At 39.1% G+C, this 19421-nt stretch overlaps 1 protein-coding gene across 8 annotated transcripts in view; it reads right to left on the bottom strand.

Annotated features, from left to right (window-relative positions):
• Window positions 1-17830, bottom strand: part of Rttn (rotatin) — a 177267-nt gene extending 159437 nt beyond the window's left edge. For 4 of the 8 annotated variants that reach the window (XM_039096615.2, XM_039096617.2, XM_039096616.2 and 1 more), the window contains exons 1-10: window positions 17612-17830; window positions 17129-17316; window positions 16007-16184; window positions 15161-15250; window positions 13893-13983; window positions 11857-11971; window positions 9898-10048; window positions 5809-5974; window positions 3773-3954; window positions 1017-1132 (exon numbers count right to left, since the gene is read on the bottom strand). In XM_039096615.2, the coding sequence (XP_038952543.1) occupies window positions 1017-1132; window positions 3773-3954; window positions 5809-5974; window positions 9898-10048; window positions 11857-11971; window positions 13893-13983; window positions 15161-15250; window positions 16007-16184; window positions 17129-17316; window positions 17612-17642 (1308 nt within the window). In that variant the 5' untranslated portion in view covers window positions 17643-17830. Of the gene's footprint in view, window positions 1-1016; window positions 1133-3772; window positions 3955-5808; window positions 5975-9897; window positions 10049-11856; window positions 12027-13892; window positions 13984-14470; window positions 14608-15160; window positions 15251-16006; window positions 16185-17128; window positions 17317-17611 lie in introns of those variants that run through there. The other 4 variants (NM_001170436.2, XM_039096620.2, XM_039096618.2 and 1 more) reach the window with 4 other exon arrangements.
• Between the last annotated feature and the right edge of the window lie 1591 nt (window positions 17831-19421).

Here is a 19421-nt window from a genome sequence, read left to right as displayed (position 1 = left end):
AAAAATAAACAGATAAATGAGTAACTTCTATTCAAAAAATGATCATCTCTATAGGACACTGAAAAGGTTAGGACAAAATCCAACATCTGTTCAAGAAAAAAAATCAAATTAAGGAATAACTGAAAACTTCCTCTCCTAAGGGCACTTAACAAAACTGGGGAGCTCAAACTATAGCTAATCCTTACAGACCGACTTACACTCCTCCACAGGAAGAACAAGGCTCACAGCATGCTAACTCCCATTGTATGCCATGTGCTAGCCAAAGCAATGGGCAGCAACAATAAATTAAAAGATATCTAAATTGACTAAACAGACATCAAACTGTCTATATTCACAGACGACATAATCCTAACACGGTTTATTCATTGATAGAGTGATTCCAGAGAGAGAAAATCCCAAAGAAATTACAAAAACCAAAGCAAGAGAAGGAAAAAACCTCTGAGAATGACATTAATGTAAAAAATTTCATGGAGAGAAATATGAGTTAATATTTTTATGAATTATATTTTTACTTTTTTAAAAAATTACCTGAGCCAGTATAACTGTGTTTCTTGAAATTGTAAGGAAAAGAGAATTCCTTCAAGTAAATTTAAGGAATATTTCAACTGTATGTTTTAAGGTTTAAATTTACTTGAAGTAAAAAAAAGACTGGGAAACACTGTGCTAGTGTTACTATTATCAAGCTAATGTACATATGCTACCAATGAAAGCTAATTATTTTCCTCTTGCTGTGAACTAATACTTTCTCTGAACAAAAGTATAAGAAAAATTTAAAATCAGAACACAGCAAATACAAACCCATGAATTAGATATCATAGTTCTGTTATAGAAGAGGGGTGGGATGTCATGACAGCTTTTATACCCAGTGGCCTTTTATTGGTCTAGACCTGTCTCTATTAGTGTAAACCAAACCACTGAGGAAAGGATTCACTCAAAGATGCATACAAAATGAACCTATCATGTATTCTGTCACAAATTAAAACCTACTATACCCTAAAGAAAATAATGACTCTCACCACATCTATAGCAAAAAGGCTGTTATCATCCCAGATTTCAGATGAAATTGCTTGTCCAATGAGCAACAGGTCCTCTCCAAGCAGTTCCAAAACTCTTATTACCATTTCTCTGCTACCTAGACATAAAAATGGGAGAAATATAAAGGAAAACAAAGTCACTTGATTATCAGTTAATGGCTGGACCCTCAAGCGAGGTAATGCTCCCAAATTCCTATTACCCCATCCTCGGTTTGTAAACTGCTGGCAGAGATGAAGGAGGAAATCACAATCTCACTGTAACAGACCAAATGTGTTCATAAGTGTCAAAGTTACTTGAAAGCAGAAATAACTAAAAATACCCTGAAACAGATTTAAGCAATTTCAAACTCAGAGACTATCCATGTTGTATATTATATGCAACAAAACAAGCAAGTTTAAAGGATACATTCTAGACTTCTCTCTAGCACAAGAAGCTTTAAGCTTTGTCATAGAGTCACACATAAGAGTCACATGAGAAACTAGTCCTATACCACAGTAACTAAAAGAATAAATGTCCATCCACAGTATTGTATACTGAAGAAATTATAAGAAATAGCATCCAATGCTGAGAGTGTAACTAAGCTGGTAGAAGGCTTGCTTAGCTTGCTTGAGGCCCTGGGTTCCATTTCCAGATGGCCTACACAGGTACGGTAAGGCACACTTCTGATCTCATTACTCAAGAGGTGAAGGTTAAGATCAGAAGTTCAAAGTCATCCTCAGCTATGAAGTAAGTTTAAGATCAAGCTGGGACACCTCAGACTGTCTAAACAAACAAACAAACAAAAAGCCACTAACCACAAACATTACAAGAGATGCTGCTCTAGAAAAACAAGGTGGTGCACACCTGTAATCCCAGCACTGGGTTACACGATGTGTTCTTGGCCAATCACCAGACCATCTCAAAAGAACAAAACCAACACTACCATAAAAGCAACCAAATCTCTCTCTCCTGAGATAGAAAACAAAAGCATTTTCTGAAATTCTGAAAGGCAAACTTTCAAATAAGACTGTCTATCCTGTCTTATATCTTAAAGGTTAATTCCTAATGAATTGTTTGTAAAACAAACTCCTGAATCACAGGGATCTATCTACATTCATTTTTTTCATTAGAACAGCTGGAGCAAGCTCTCTCTACACCTCTTAAAATACTGAACAATTACAAATTATGCAATAATTTACTGCAAAAGGGCAAGGGAACATTTAGAAATTTTTATGTACAAGATATAGCTTTATAATTATCAATCTGACTTTTTACAACAAATTAAAGAAAGGTTAAATGCAAAATCATTAAGACTAAAACTGTTCTTCTCAATATACCAGACAAATAGACAAAACCACCTGATGATGCAAAGTGCCACTCTTGTATCACATAACACCATCAGCATGTGAAAGCATGCACACTCACAAGCCTGGGAGCCAGGAATCCACCATGAGAAGGAAGGGGAGGGGGGTTTCAAGACAAAGATGCTTCACAAATTTATACCTTTGCTCTATTTTTTTCTCCATCTCCTTCAAGCAGACAAAAACCAAGACAAAAAAAATTAAATGTTCAACCATTATATGGGATTTTTGATAAATAAACTAACAAGGGCAAAACTCACTTTATATGAATATCTTGACAAGTTTATCAACTGCTAGGAGATGTAGTTTAGGAGTGAGTGCTTGCCTAGAAAACATAAGTATCTGCTTCAATATTCAAAACCGAGGAGGAATGTATAAGCTTACAGAATACAAATCATTACTGCTTTCAATATTTTGCTTACACTAAAAAATGTTGGAGTGTGGACTCCAAGTTTAGTGCTTTTGGTCAGGTCCCTGGCTATTTTGACAGTAAGTCTGAAAATCATTTTAAACCCTAGTTTCCTCCTTTGAAAACATGGCAACACTAACTGTGACTGCTGAAGGAGAAAACTGGGTTGTTGACAAACAGAAAATAATGCTCATGAAATCAAATAGCAATGACTAAGCAGGCTGGGAATTCCACACAGAGCTCCATGACTAGACTCCAGCAGAGACCAGCCACACTGTCACTGTAACTAGCATGCTTTAGAAAAGGATACTTAGTACATATGAGTAAAACCAGAACATGTGGGGGTTGCTTTAGAGAAAAATATATCCAGGTAGAGGATTGGTTACCATTTTCTGGCTTATAAGATATGAATATGGCTAGAGAGATAGCTCAGTAGTTAAGAGCACTTGCTGCTCTTGAAAAAGACCCAGGCTGTTCAGTTCCCAGCACCCACATGGTAGTTCATAACTCTCTGTTACTCATTAAAGGAAATATGATGTCCTTTTGGTCCCCATGAGGACCAAACATACATGATGCAATCATACCAATGGGCAACAGCCAAACATTCATACACATAAAAATATAAATAAATCATTTTTAGAAGACATGAGTATAAAGTATGAGCAACAGAGAGTACCTCAAACAGAATTTTGAGTGAATTTTCTTTGCTAGTTTTTAAATGTATCTTTGTTAACTTACTTAAGCTAAATTTTATAGTTAGTGTTCATATTAAAATAGTGAAGAAGCCCATGACAACAAATAATGGAAGAAGATACTCTATTTGAATATCAGCATGGCAACACATTTAGTGAAGTAGAAAGGGAGGAGGCTTGCTAATTTCTAAAGAAAGATAAGTAAAAATAGATGCTAAAAGCCTTCATACAAAAGAAAGAGCATCAGTCACTCGCAGGAGACACATAAAACAAACACAAGCTCACGTGCAGCTCACCTGTCCTCAGCAGAGGGACTGCTGCGTCCAGGGTGGAGATGCAGAACTGAGGAAGACTAAGCTGCTGGAAGTGCAGCTCCAATGCGTCCTCTGTTTCCAGCTCCGGCAGATCTGCATGCGCCACATCCAAGGGAGAACGCACAGACAGCCTAGAGTTCACATGTGCGTGACTGCTGCTCCCGCTGGAAAGCAAAGACAGATCTTCAGTAAGAAGACAACTCCAACAGCAGACTTGCTGTTACCTGCTGCACAGCAGAACGCACACTATTCTTCGTACTGACTTGCGTAATAAGTCTGACAAATTAGACTAAATTCCATTCAGAGAACTTCAGGCTATCCATGAAGGAACTACATGTGCAGCTCAGTGACACAGCACTTACCTAAACTACAGACTGCAACACCACAAAAGAAAAACAGAAAAAACTGAACATGAAGCAAAACATGCATTCATTTACTCCTTGCTTTTCATATTGATAACTTTGAGACATGAACACTTCTACAGCAGAAAACAGGAGCAACAATAACCCACTGACTTCCGAAAAGAAAACAAGCAGGCTCACAGCAAAGCACTGATGGGAGCAAATCATGAGGGTAAACTCTACAGTTGCTGAGGGCTTCTGTGATTTTCAGCAAATGTTCTAAGTAAGCCAGTGCGAGCAACTAGAGAATGGCCTCAGAAAGATACCATAGGAAGTGGGTTACTTACCAGGACATTCAACATCATATAGTGATTTTGAAAATGCTTTCTCCATTAAAAGATTCTTATTCTGGTCCTCAAAATTCTGACTTCTGTTATGGACAACTACAGCTGAATTACTGAAACATTTTGTGTGAGCATTCAAAGCTCCCCAGATTTCATGCCTATTTCCTTATTTATTAGCTTCAAGATTCCAAGCATCCCAAAATGTGAAAGGGAGCCACCGAGGTTTCCCTCAAAGTCTGATAGGCCCTGTGAGGAAACTGTTCACATACAGAGAACAAGGTTGTAAAGCATGCTTTATAACCAGGTAAAAAGAAAACCTGTAAGAGAGCTCTGTGCTCTCCTGCCACAGGCAGCCCCAACTCTACTCCTTGGCAACTATCGTGGTTTCAACCCCTTGAAAATACAAGTCTTTCTGCAAGTAATAGCAATAAGAACAATGCCTATCCTATTGTAAAACTGTCTGAAGATGACTAAGGAAATCAAGAATGTAAAGTGTGTGGTCCTAACACCGTGCTCATGACCATGATGAATTTGTGTGAGCTTGTAGGGCAGCAGCAACAATAACCAAGCCAAGACATGGACTTCCTTATTAAACACTGCTTAGCATGACATGCAAGAAAAGGTTACTGTGTGCAGTTATGGCCTAGGATAGGCTAACACAGATATAATGTCATCCCTTCAAGCAAACATGACATATGGAAAATCTGTATTCACACAGATAAATGATGCATGCCCCTTGAATGAGTTCCCATGTAAACGATATTCTCTAACCATTCATATCCTCGCACACAGGACTTTATAATTAGACTTACAAAAATATATATGAAAATATCATTTAAAAATATAATTTAGAGATTGAGAGACAGCTCAGTGGATTAAGGTACTTATCATTAAGGCCTGATGACCTGAGTTAATCCCAAAAGCACATATAAAAGGTGGAGAGAACCCAATCCACGAAGTTACCTTCTGACTTCCACATGTGCAGCATGGCATGCTAGCTCCTATCCCAAGCCCCATTCCCCCACACATACAATTTTTTAATGTAATGTTCTATGTATAGCTGATCAAAATAGCAGTGAATGAAATCTTTTTAAAGAAATAGGAAGGAATAAAGAATACAGACTGGTTGCAGAATAGTGAATTGGAGTAAAATGGTGTAAACATGTTGTTTTTTAGTTAAACACACATAAAGAGAGTCAGAGACTAAGAGGAAGCATATGAATGTGTATTGAATGCAGAGTTTCATTGCCTATACGTAGGGCAATAATCCAAGAGAAAACAGGGGGAACAATTCTCTCCTTATAAAATGGACACAGACACAGGAGCCAATCACCTGGAAGACACTGCATCCCAGTCCTGGCCATCTCCTCGGGGTCGCTGGCCTGTACGCCCAACCACGGAAGGCCGAGAGCTACTGCTTCCTGGGGACGGGTTTGGGGAATGGTAAGGACCTCTTGCTTCATGACAGTAAGACAAAGAAGAATTCTGGGAGATTGTGTCTGGAGAAATAAAACAATATAATTACCCCTGATAGAAACAGACTTCTGATAATGTGAATTAATTATATCCCCTAGACTTTTAGCAAAAATAAAAAAAATTAATAAAAAATATTTTCTACAGGGACAAAATTTAAAGAGTAAATCACACTTCCCAGCAAATATTTACACAGCACATTCCTGACCTGATTTTAAGAAGTTCTGGGCAGTGACAGCTAAGACTGTGAAATAGAACAACACTGGGTACGTCTCCCCAGCTTTGAGCTCTCAAAGCACCCATGCTTTGAACCACATGCAACCATAACAAAATTAAACATCAATCTAAATATGAACTAAAACCATAAATACACCTCCCAGTCAACAACAGAAAAATCCTCATGGCAATGAATTCTTAGATATGGAAATTAAAATGTAAACAACAAAAGAAAATAGATAAGTCACACTTCATCAAATTCAAAACTTTTGTGCATCAAAATACTTTATAAGAAAGCATAAAGACAAAATACAGAGTGGCAAAATATTTGCAAAATATGTATTTAGTAAGGGTTTAATATTTTGAATACATTAATAATTCCTAAAACTGAACAGTAAACAAAGAACAAAGTGAAAATGGGCAAAGGTTTTGAAATAGCCATTCATTTCTCCAAATTAGACATACAAATAACAACCAGCACACACACACACACACACACACACACACACACACACACACAAAATTAGTAGTGAGTTCATCATCCATTGTGAGTGTCTATACATGCAAATCAAAAGGGCGAGAGAAACTGCTTGGCACCTGTGAAATGTCATGATGAAGAGTGAGAGGAAGCACTCATGAGAACTGCATGTGCAGAAGCTTTATGCTAGTAGATTCGTAAAGTGTTTTAGCCACCAACAAAGGGGCCCGAAGACGACCTTCCAAAGCAAAGGAAAGAACTAGCATATGATCTTCAGCTCATTCTTACACACACGTCAGACACAAACACACACATGTAGGATACAGCACACTGACACATGACTGAAGGTAGATATAACACAAACGTCCCTCAAGATATAAACAAACACAATCTGGCACATAAACACAATGGAAAATTATTCGGCCAAAGGAAGAAATAAAGTACAAAGAAGGCATAGCTTAAAACTATTACAAAGAAAATAAGCCAGAAACAAAAATGGCAAATTCTGTATGATCTCAAATGTATCAAGAATGGACAAAATTCATAATAAAATTAGATTAGAGTTCATCAGTAGGTGAAGAAAAAGCAGAAAGGGGGATTATTACTTAATGCCTCTCTTCAGAGTAACAAGGATGTCTGAGAGCTGTAAAACAGTATGAGCATTCACATCACTCTTTTAAAAAGCTATAACTACATCTTATGTTATAGGTGCACATGGAGCCTGGTGTGCTGGTTCACACCTTTAACCTCAGCTTTAGGAAGGCAGAAGCATGAGGATCTCTGTGAGCTCGAGGCTAGCCCATCTACACATGAATTCCAGGACAGCCGGAGTTGTCTTATGTACATTTGTAGATAAGACTCATGATGGTGAAAGTAGCCATAATAGCACTTCAGTGCACAAATGTGTATTTACAGACAGCTGTAGAAAAAGACATGTTAGATACATTGACAGACTTTATAAGGGGAAAAAATTAACACCACACACTTCTCACTGTTCTTCACAAACTATGAAATGCTTAATAAGATCTATGTCTTAGTTAGGGTTTCATTGCTGTGAAGAGACCCCATGCCCAAGGCAACTTTTATAAAAGAAAGCATTTATTTGGGGTTGGCTTACAATTTCAAAGGTACATTCCATTATCATCATGGGAGGAAGCAAGATAGCATGCAGCAAGATAGCAGACATGGTGCTAGAGGAGCCCAGAATTCTATGTCTTAATCTGAAGGCAGTCAGAAGAAGACTGTCTTCTGTAGGCAGCCAGGCAAGAGGAAACTAGAATTCCATACTGGGTGGAGCTTAAGCCTAGGAGACCTCAAAGGCCACCACCACGGTGACACAACCCCTCCAACAAGGCCACATCTCCTAATAGTACTACTTCCCATGGATCAAACATATTCAATATTCAAACCACCACAATCTACATGCCTCTATAACCTCTCTTATCTCGCCTCACTTCCTTGTACCTGACTCTGGACATTCTGCTCTCCTAGGACATGATTGCCTTTCTCACATACATCGCATGCACTTGGTGCCTTGATCTCCAACTCCCCATGTACACTCTTCATGCAACTCTCTATCCATCTAAAGAAAGTGGTGAAAGTGGTATCCTCTTCTGTGATGTCGCCTTTCTATTTCCTTAGAGCACTTCTTATCAGAAACAACCCTGATTTTCTCTGTCTTCCTCAAGTGCCAAAAGTACAAGACCCCGAGAACAGAATTGCTGGGTCATTGCTCCCTACCCAGAGGCTAGTTTATCTGCTGGCATATAATAGGAGTTATGTAAGTACTTGAACTCTTTCTATGCTAAAGCATGGAGCACAGCTCTCTGGGGTCATTTGCAGAAAACCCATTAAGAATATTAACAAGAGCCCATAGCCTATGGTAAAGTCTACGGTAAAAAGCGAGGCCCCCAAGTAAACAGGGACTGTAAAACAGAATAACAAATGACTGGATTTTTGTATTTATCTTTCAAGGCACAGTGTACCCAGAAATCAGGTTGTAGAGACTATTCAGCCTAGGTCACCCTGTATCCCATCTGTCCACTAGAGGGCACTTTTCCTCTGAATGGCCTGTGGATGTGAGTACATGTCTGCATATGCTACATCTCAAAAAGCATAAACATGGCTTTGGTAAAATACAAATCACTGTTTTTCAAACAAAAGAGTGTTTTAACCCAATATATACCTTGCATTAAAATTCCCTAAGTCCCACATGAACTGTCACAGTCTGAATCCTAGTCCCCAGACCCATAATGATTGAGAATCTGGGGATAAAACAGAGAATCACTCTATAAATCTCTAAGCAAGTAAATTCACTACCAGAAAATGGGACTTCTGCTACAGTCATCCCTAAGATGAACAGCCAGAAGGCTCAGAGGAGAGACACAACAGAAAAGGAAAGGAGGCTTTGGAAGAAAGGGCAGCCAGCTTGCTTTTCCTCAGAGCGCCCAGGGCAGGTGACTTGCATGTGTCTGTAACTCCAGTTCTGGGGGATCCAACACCTCTGGATCCCTCAGGCACCTGTACTTATATGCACATATCCACAAACAGACACACAACTACAATTTATTAAAAATAATAAAAATTAATCTTTAAAAATAATTTTGACACCATATGCAAAGGAACATATTCCTTTTTCTGAGAAAATTCCAGAAAATTATGAACAATGAATGCCTAACCTCCTATAGTTAGCACTCCACTGACCTTTACTGACCTAGTTTATCCTGCAAATGCATACAACTATAAGGCACATGGAACCCCATAAACCATAAACCACCTTACAAACTCATTTAGGAAAGAAAAGTTCTTCAGATAAAAAACAAAGCATACTAAAACATTTTTATCTGAGATTTAAATCATTTAAGCACTGTAACTTCGAAAGCCACCGGCGTCACATATATAGCCATTGTTAAGACTGTGAAAGGAAATCTCTTTAAGCTGGCACCATCTTTGGATATGGGCTACTGTCCTTCAGTGTGTATCTCTCTCTTAGTGCCCACACCTAATTCTCTATGAGAATCTTTTTCTAAGTAATTCAAACTTTGCCTTATTTAAAAAAAAAAAAAAAAAAAAAAGAGCGGGATCATGATGGTTCTCTCATTTGCCTAGTTTCTACTCAAGGAGCCAATGACGTCTTAGGAATGAGAATGTATACTGAGAAAGGCAAAGCATACACAGTCAACTTTCAAGTGAGGTGGACAGTTCTCAGAAGACGATAAAGAATATTGCTAACTGGTAAACAGATAAGCAAAGTACCTTGTTTATTCGAGAAAAGGTTGGGATCTCTGTAAAAGTTGAGTCTGTTTCTTAAGCTTGTGCACAGCTGCTGCAAACAGGACACTGACTGTAAGGCGAGACGATGCTTCCCATCTCCTCCAAAGGCCAGCTTCACCAGACACAAAAGGCCCTGAGACAGGAGAGTGAAAGTAGTTATAGAAACAGAGAGCTCAGTTCTACAGAACACTGTGGTCAGGTGTGGTGGTCAGGAGGGCCACCACAACTTCAAGGCAGAAGTCTGGTCTGCAAAGCAAGTTCCAGAGCATATATAACGAGACCTATATTTTTAAAAATTATGTTTTTAGAACTACATACAAAAACAAAAAAAATAAATAAATAAAAATGGATGTGGCACATAAGCAAACAAAGGTGAATAAGCAAAGAAAAGGGTTGCAAACTTTCATAAAACATGAGAAACAGGGGCACACAAGCCTGACAACCCAAGTTTGATACCCAGAACTCACATGAAAGGAGGAAATCACCTTCATAAAGTTGTTTGATGACATGAACGTAGACAAATACACATCATGAGCACTCAACATTAATAATAATAATAATAATAATAATAATAATAATAATAATAAAATATATTTTATTCAAAAAACAGAAAAAATGTTTAAAAAAGATACTGGCAAAAATGACAGCAAAATCCAACAATGTCCATAGGTGATAAAATTAAACAAGTCACGGTGGCACCACATACCTGTTGCAGTACCAGATACTCAGATACTCAGTACACTTGAACCCATGTGAGTCTGAGACAAACCTGGGCAACACAGCCAGACCTCATCTCAATGACAGTGCTTAAAAGCTGAGTAGGCCTAGTGCAACAGCAGTTAAGAGCACTTGTTGCTCTTGCAGAGTTGTGCTCAATTCCAACACCCACATGGTAGCTCACAACTGTCAGTGTTAGGGTTAGGGCTACATTAACCTGATGCCTACCTCTGACCTTCACAGGCCCCAGGAGCACACAGCACATGGTGTAGACATACATGTAGACAAAACACTCATACACATAAAATAAAAAATAAATAAGTACGAATAATAAAAAAGCTGACTAAAGCAGTCAGTATCTCCTATTTCCTATCTGGAAGGAGTGTTTCTCATTAAGGACACCCACTTCACAGCACACAGAGTCACAGCACACAGAGTCACAGCAAGTTCTCTACACCTCACCCATCTGAAGCACTTTACAGGCTTCAGTAATAAACAGCGTTTTTGTTTCCATTTCCCATCTGTGATGGAAGGCATCAACACTGCCAATCACTGGGATCCATCCAGCCTGAGTGAGAACCCAGAACCCTCAGGTATTACAAGATGCTGTGGATATGTTACATTCCCATTTGAATCTGTCTACTGCAGAGACAAGAGACTGCATAAAGGGAAAGGGTAATCATTATTGATCATTGATAATGTATTTCTTTAGCATTATTCTCTAAACATAAAGAATACGAAACATGAAGATTATTGCTGCCCACTCTTCTAAAGCTTACTCTATTAGATTACCCATAAATGGGGCTGGTGAGATGGCTCAGTGGGTAAAGACTCGTGCCATGCACTGTGGCAACCTAAGCTTGATCCCCAGAACCCACATCAAGGTGAAAGGAGAGAACCAATGCTGTAAAGTGGCCCTCTGATCTCCACACGCACACTTTGATGTAGAAATTTAAAACTTTAAAGAAGAAAATCCAAACGATGAGAATTTGAGATAGACAGCTTGACAGAAAGTACTAAATGAGACTACTGTCCACTAAAAGAACTGTTAACTATCCTGATACGTCAGACAGAAGGCAGTTTAAGTCACTCAATACTTCATTTTTAAAATTAAAATTCATACAAGGTTTCTTCCCAAGGATGCTTACTCTGCTATGCACTTCACTAATTTGTGGTAAGATAAAATGTTGTTTTAAAGCCTAAAACAATACAGAATATACTTACCTGAACAATCTTAGGCCTCTGAAGAAAAATCTCCGCAGGAAAGTCTTGCATGATCACGTCCTTCAGAAGCTCACAGGTGTTCCAGATCAGAGTGTGGTTACTACTTCTCAAGGAGCTGAGACAACAGAGCCAGGCTTCAGAGAGAACGCATGTGCACCTGCCTGTGTAACCTAACGGCATAATGTCTCTGTCAGCACCTGAAGCTCCACAGAGGCATCACTAGGCCCTGGATGCATCCTCCTATCTTTTCCTAGTCAACTCTGAGGAGGTCCTTCTTCTCTACACCACACTGTTTAATTCAGTGACTGCTTACTGGCTTTGCATCCTCCACTAGACCATACTCTGGCAGAACAGGAACTACGTCACATTAACCACTAAATGTGAAGGCATAACAACTCTACCAAATGGGACTGGTGAGTCAAATACAATTTTCAAATTAAAAGGGAAAAAATGACAGCCTGTATAGTGTTAATTTCTGGGAATTCGATTCTCCAATCATCTTCCCTGTTCCCGATGTCCTTTTATCCCATACCCTTAGCTTCCACTTACCTAAGGATGCAGTTAATTGTATACAGTCCACTTCAAGAACTCAGCTAGAATTATTCTACCTCTTCCTTAAGCACTGACTCACAACTAATAACTCACCCTTGACCCATTCTAAAGTGGGCACTACCTCTTCAATATTTTGCTCTTAGACAATGATGTAAGCATTACCAGCAATCGCCTGTATTTTGTCTTAACTCTTTCAAATTTGATAAACTCATACCTTATCAAAAGAGACAATCACTTATTGTGACTTCAAGTAAATTACACCAGATAAATATTGATATTTAAAATACCATCTGGGGGCTATAGAGATGGCTCAGAAGTTAAGAACATTGGCTACTCTTCCAGAGGTCCTGAGTTCAGGTCCCAGAAACCACATAGTGGTTCATAACTTTCTATGATCAGATCTGGTGCCCTCTTCTGGCCTGCAGGCATACATGCAGGCAGATCTCTACATACATAATTAATAAATGCATGCATACCTACATATATAAACCACTATCTGGGACTAGAGAGATAACTCAGTAGTCGAAAGCACATGCTACTCTTACAGAGGACCCAATTTCGGCTCCCCCCCCCCCACATTAATCAGTTCACAACCTGTAACTCCTGCTCCAGGGGACTGGATGCCACCTTCTGGACTTCTCTGGCACCCGAACTCACACAGGCACAAACCCACTCACAGACACATTAAATTAATTAAAACTACAAACAAATGTTTTTCTTTTAAAAAAAATTTAAGGGTTTCACTATTCTGACCTGGCTAGCCTCAAACACACGGAGATCCTCCTGGCTCTGCCTCGAGAGAACCAGCATTAAAAGTATGTGCCACTATGGTCTGTCCTAAAAATCAACCTTAAAAAAACAAAAACGACAAGTAAGATGCTGCAAGCTTTTCTCAATCAGCCCTCTCCTTTTATAAATCCTCCTAATTTAAGATCAATACGCACTAGAGAAGACCAGTGCGGGTATCTCCAACTTTCTCAACACCTTTAAGTTTTCCTCCTCATGGAGCCCATGTTTCAAGTATATTCTACCAAACGGACTGCATTTAGTTGTCCCACTGTTCTTCCTGAAGGACTCAGGAAATACTCAGACAGCCTACACAATTAGAGATAGCATGTCATGAAAGACTGTGTAAGCTTCCAACCACAGAAGACACTGGGTGTGCTCCAGGTGCACAAACATGCATATCATCACAGCACACGGTGGGGGGATAAGGAGCAGCAGGAGTTCAAGGTCATCCTTAGCTATTTATAGTAAGCTTGAGGACAGCCTGGGCTACATGATATCCATTCAGGAAAAAAAAATGGGCATGTAGATGGCTCAAAGATAAGACACATGCAACAATTTTCTTGCTTGCTTTCTTGAAATACTGAAAATCACATTTCAGAACTTGTTACCTTTTCCAGAAGAATACATATAGTGATAACTATCAGATTTCATGGCTACAAAAAACCAAAAGGGCCTGTAATACATCATCTCTGTACCTTTCATTGGAGGAGAGAACATGTCTGTCTGTTGTGGTCAGGGGTAGCCAAGGAAACACAGAGAACCTCAGCCACTTCACAGTTGGGTTTCCTGTAAAAGAACAGCAAAACTGAACAATCAAATATGATGGTGTGTAAATAATGTGTGTCAAATGGTTTGGGAAGAACATGAACTCGTTAAATGCAGAGATTATCTTTAAATTTCTTGCTTTTCCAGACAGAGGGAGTATAGCATTTAAAGCCGCTTCACATGCTTCCTGTTCCCGTATGCTGCTATTCAGCCTTTAAGTTGCCGTGAAAGCTTTTTAAAAGCAGAGGGTTCTAAATTAAGTTTATTTTAATTCTTGATATCAGCAGACACTCTTTAGCACATCCTTTCATCTCAACTATAACATGTAATACCATGTTAACTTGTGTAATTTTTAACCATTCCCTGTCACCTAGGACAAACTTTTCACCTTTTGTCAGTGTCTTAGTTGGTAAAATAGGGACACTGGGATTTGAGTCTGTGTGGCCAAGTTTTATGCTATACTAACTGTATTTGAGCCACTGTAGTCAGGTGATAATAGTGTGCTTACCCCATTGGATAATACCAAATCCCACTGTGGCTTGGTAAGTACTCATTGAATCCTTTGAAGAGTCCACATTGGATGCCTGATACATTTCTAGCATTGGTTCAAATACTGAGAAAGAGGGGCTGTCACAGCTTATTACACTAGGAAGGAGACAAGCAGTAAACATATATATAATTTGCTAAGAAGAGACATAAAGAGAACATCAATCAGAAAACTCTCTGACAGAGGGGGCGTTAAGAACAGAATCAGACACAGTTCAACCAGTCATGTCTTAATTACTTTTGGTCAATGTGAAAAAAGCTACTTATCTGGGGGTTAGATAACAATTGAGAAAATATCTCTATCAAGTTGATGGTAGGACATTTTACTGATTAATCACTGATGTGGAAGGGCCCAGGCCCTAGAAGGTAATACTTGGTGGTATAGGGAAGTGGTCTGAGAAAGCCATGGAGATCAAGTCAATAACAAGCATTCCTCTATGGTCTTTGCTTCAGTTCCTACCTTGAGTTTCTGCCCTGACTTCCTTCATGATAGCCTATAAGCTGTAACATGAAATAAACCCTTTTCTCCCAATCAAAAACATCATTTTAGTCATGGTGTTTATCACAGCAATAGAAAACAAACTAACATGTCACTACAAACAATCATCAGGAAAGTCTCTACAACAGAGTAGATTTCCCTATTTATACACACCCACTGGCCCTGGTGGGACTTCCATCTGCTGGAGATTACTTTTGTCTTGGGGAAAATAGCCTGTTAAAACTTCAGGTTGTTGTGACAATTCTGAAAAAAAAAAAAAAAAAATACATGAATTACTGTTATCAATTCACCTGCTAAAACAAAAATTATCCATCTTAAAGTGTATTATTTTCTCTCACTCTTTCAATATTAATAAAACTAAATAAATAATAAAAATAAAAAAGTAATCCAGTTTATCCTCTGAATATTGTATATTCCAAAACAAAAAAGAAAAAAAGAATGCCAAGTTCCAAGTAAGGTGCTTTCCCCTCTCTTTCACTGTAAGGTAAATATAGTTACTAATTAGATTGAAAATATCCCTGGTGAATATGAGTCTGCTAAAAGTATCAAATGATGACTGCCCACCTGTGTTTCTTAGTCTGTTTCCCTTCTCTTCACTACTCAAATTTATAGTTCCCAGCTGCTTTGGTTCTCACTGAATATACTTAGGAAAGAATTGCAAAAAAAAAAGAGAAAGAAAAAAAAAAAGGACATGAGTTGGCAAGCCCACCAAGCCTGACAGTCTGAATTTAATCTCTGGGGCCTATACTAGTGGAAAAGAGAGAACTGACTCCCACAAGTATCCTCTGTCTGTCCTCCTTAGGCATGTTGTAGCTGACATTCATCCACACATATACCCATATACATATATACATACATACATACATACATACATACATACATACATACATACACACACACATACTTCATACATACATACATCCTACATACACACATACATACACACAAAAAAAAACATAATAAAGATTTGAAGAGAATACAACACAGAAAAGCAGTTACCATTTTGATCAGGTTGGTAAGTGGCAGAACGCAGTGCAGGAACTTCTGAAGGAAGAATGAAAAGTCCATCGAGAATGCCATCAATCTCAGCCTGAATTGCTGGCTCCACATTTGGACGGAGCTTAGATAAGAACTCTACTGCACCAAGGTCAATCAAGTGTTGGACAGCTGGAGGATACTACAGTAAAAGAAATATTCTTGAGAATAGCCATGAACATGGAGATCTCTAAACTTCATTTTACCATAATCAAAACATAGCAGTTTTAGTGTAACAAATATTTCATGTTTTGAAATGCAAACTCTGCATTGCTGTGTTCTAAACAACTTCCATAAATCAAACATAAAGGAAAACAGACAAACTTAGAGAGACACATACTCAATAGAAAGAAGCCAAGCCTCTGAGCACTAAAAACACACACTACCAATTCCCCTTTTACTTGTAAATGTTTTATTGCTAATATAGTCACTTAGAAAATGGGTTCCATTATATTTCATATATATGCATCATTGTACTTTGTCTTCCCATCACAGGAGCATACACACAATACACACACACTGGCTGGCCCCTGTCTTATATGATCCTTCCTACTTCCACGCCTTTCTTTTAAATATAAATTAAGTTACTTTTCTCTACTGACACTTTATCTTAGTCTCCTTACTGGAATCAAAATGCCAAAGGCATTAAAATTTCCCCATGAGAATTTTAATGACTTAAAAGACACTGAACATTTGACATTGGTCCTTAAAATTAAATTACTCTTAATGTAGACACAGAAATAGAAAAAAAAATATTTTCATGAAATAGCATTATATGCACTGTTAATTAAACGTATTTAAATGTATTCCTTTTAATACTGGAAATGTCTAATTTAAACGTGAAATATCAGGAAAATGAAGAAAAACGGGCGGCAAATAATCAAAAAAACAGAATTAGTAGTTCTACTTCAAGGCATCGTACAATGTGAGATAAGCTATTATAAGAAATGATGAGCAATGTCTACTCAGATGAATTAAAATTCAACACCTCTGATTGTCTTTTAAAAAAAAATTAATGCCAAGTATGCCTTTCAGTAAATGCTAGTTAACTTAGACCACAGTTGTTTCATTTCAAAATGACATTACCTTAACCAATCTGCTTAACAAGTTCAGAACCTCCTCTTTCATTGGGACGGACGGGAAATTGAACCATTCAAGCAAATGGAGAAAAAGCAACCTTTCCTGAATCAAGTCAGCACAGCAGATCAAGTTGTGCTCGATCTTGCACAGGATACTTTTGAGGGCGCGTTCCCTGATCTCTGTCAGCTGATGGCCTGTTAGAAAAGTTGGCACAAAATAATTTTATCTCCCGGCTCTGAAAAGATGAACCACTCATAACTTATTCTGAATGTGCTTGTTCCCCCCAACCCCCTGAAGAGAAAGCAGGATGTAACTAAGCCACAGGTGCGCTGGATGCGGCCGAGGATTATACAATGTGAGCAAGGTCAGCGGGCAACGTTGCGCAAGCAGGGACTAGGAGCGGTGATCGCGCGACCGGACCGCCGAAACCCAGCACTACCAAGCCAAGACGCGAGGGCTCCTCGGACCCTGGGCAACACAGACAGTTACCGAGCTTCCTGATGAGCCCCGCCAGAACCATCTCTCCACCACAATCTGTCGCCGCCGGAGAATTAAACGGTCGCGCCACAGAGTTCGTTCATAATTAATATCCTCCGGAAACTCGTCTGAAAGGAACAGAGGTTCCACGATGTCTACGCTAGCCACCCCTTGAGTAGAGAGCAGTAAATGAAAAGTTCCCAATGCTTCTGTCACCACACAAGTTTACGATATCTCTTTGTTATTACGACTGATTACGTATACCTCTGCCTCGGTCCTAAGAAGCCTAAGGTATAAGGGAGTCAAGAAGAGGTAGCACCCTCTTCCGTCCAAGTGCATGTTGGGAGTTGTAGTCTGGCTCAGCCCTGCTCCCTCCAGAAGTTCCGGACACGCCCCTTCGCCCCTTGGTATTGAGTTCCGGCTTTCAGACGCGGGCTAAAAAGCGGGCTCTTAGGAGCTGGCAACAGCCCAAGGCTCTGATGGGATTTGTTCAGACCGTGCCAGTCTGAATGTTTAGCTTTTAGAGCTGGGGTGGAATGTGTGTGTGTGTGTGTGTGTGTGTGTGTGTGTGTGTGTGTGTGTGTGTGTGTGTCTGTGTGTCTGTGTGTCTGTGTGTCTGTGTGTGTGGGTGTGGGTGTGGGTGTGTGGGTGTGTGAAGGTTTAGCTTCTAGAGCTGGGGTGGAATATGTGTGTGTGTGTGTGTGTGTGTGTGTGTGAATGTTTAGCTTCTAGAGCTGGGGTGGAATATGTGTGTGTGTGTGTGTGTGTGTGTGTTGCCAGTCTGAATGTTTCCTAGAGCTCGGGTGGTTGTGTGTGTGTGTGTGTGTGTGTGTGTGTGTGTGTGGTTGCTCTTCCAACTCTCTTCCTGATTATTAAATGGCTCAAGCTGCAAAATGTAACTGAAAAGTTCAGCGTCTAGGATACCAGACCTCAAGAATGCATAAGCAAAAATCAAAGGCGGAGGAGAAGGTGGGGGGGGGGGTGACAAAAGAAAAGGGAAAAAAAGGAACGGCGTTAAGATTCTGTTTGGAACAGATAAACCAGTTAAACAACCCCATAACTCCTAAGGAAATAGAAGCAGTCATTAAAGGTCTCCCAACCAAAAAGAGCCCAGGTCCAGACGGGTTTAGTGCAGAATTCTATCAAACCTTCATAGAAGACCTTATACCAATATTATCCAAATTATTCCACAAAATTGAAACAGATGGAGCCCTACCGAATTCCTTCTATGAAGCCACAATTACTCTTATACCTAAACCACACAAAGACCCAACAAAGAAAGAGAACTTCAGACCAATTTCCCTTATGAATATCGACGCAAAAATACTCAATAAAATTCTGGCAAACCGAATTCAAGAGCACATCAAAACAATCATCCACCATGATCAAGTAGGCTTCATCCCAGGCATGCAGGGATGGTTTAATATAAGGAAAACCATCAACGTGATCCATCATATAAACAAACTGAAAGAACAGAACCACATGATCATTTCATTAGATGCTGAGAAAGCATTTGACAAAATTCAATACCCCTTCATGATAAAAGTCCTGGAAAGAATAGGTATTCAAGGCCCATACCTAAACATAGTAAAAGCCATATACAGCAAACCAGTTGCTAACATTAAACTAAATGGAGAGAAACTTGAAGCAATCCCACTAAAATCAGGGACTAGACAAGGCTGCCCACTCTCTCCCTACTTATTCAATATAGTTCTTGAAGTTCTAGCCAGAGCAATCAGACAACAAAAGGAGGTCAAGGGGATACAGATCTGAAAAGAAGAGGTCAAAATATCACTATTTGCAGACAACATGATAGTATATT

This window comes from Rattus norvegicus, chromosome 18 (assembly GCF_036323735.1).
Source record: "Rattus norvegicus strain BN/NHsdMcwi chromosome 18, GRCr8, whole genome shotgun sequence".
Lineage (NCBI taxonomy): Eukaryota > Metazoa > Chordata > Mammalia > Rodentia > Muridae > Rattus > Rattus norvegicus.
Note: the sequence above shows the minus strand (reverse complement) of the source record. Positions and strands in the feature narration are given on the sequence as shown.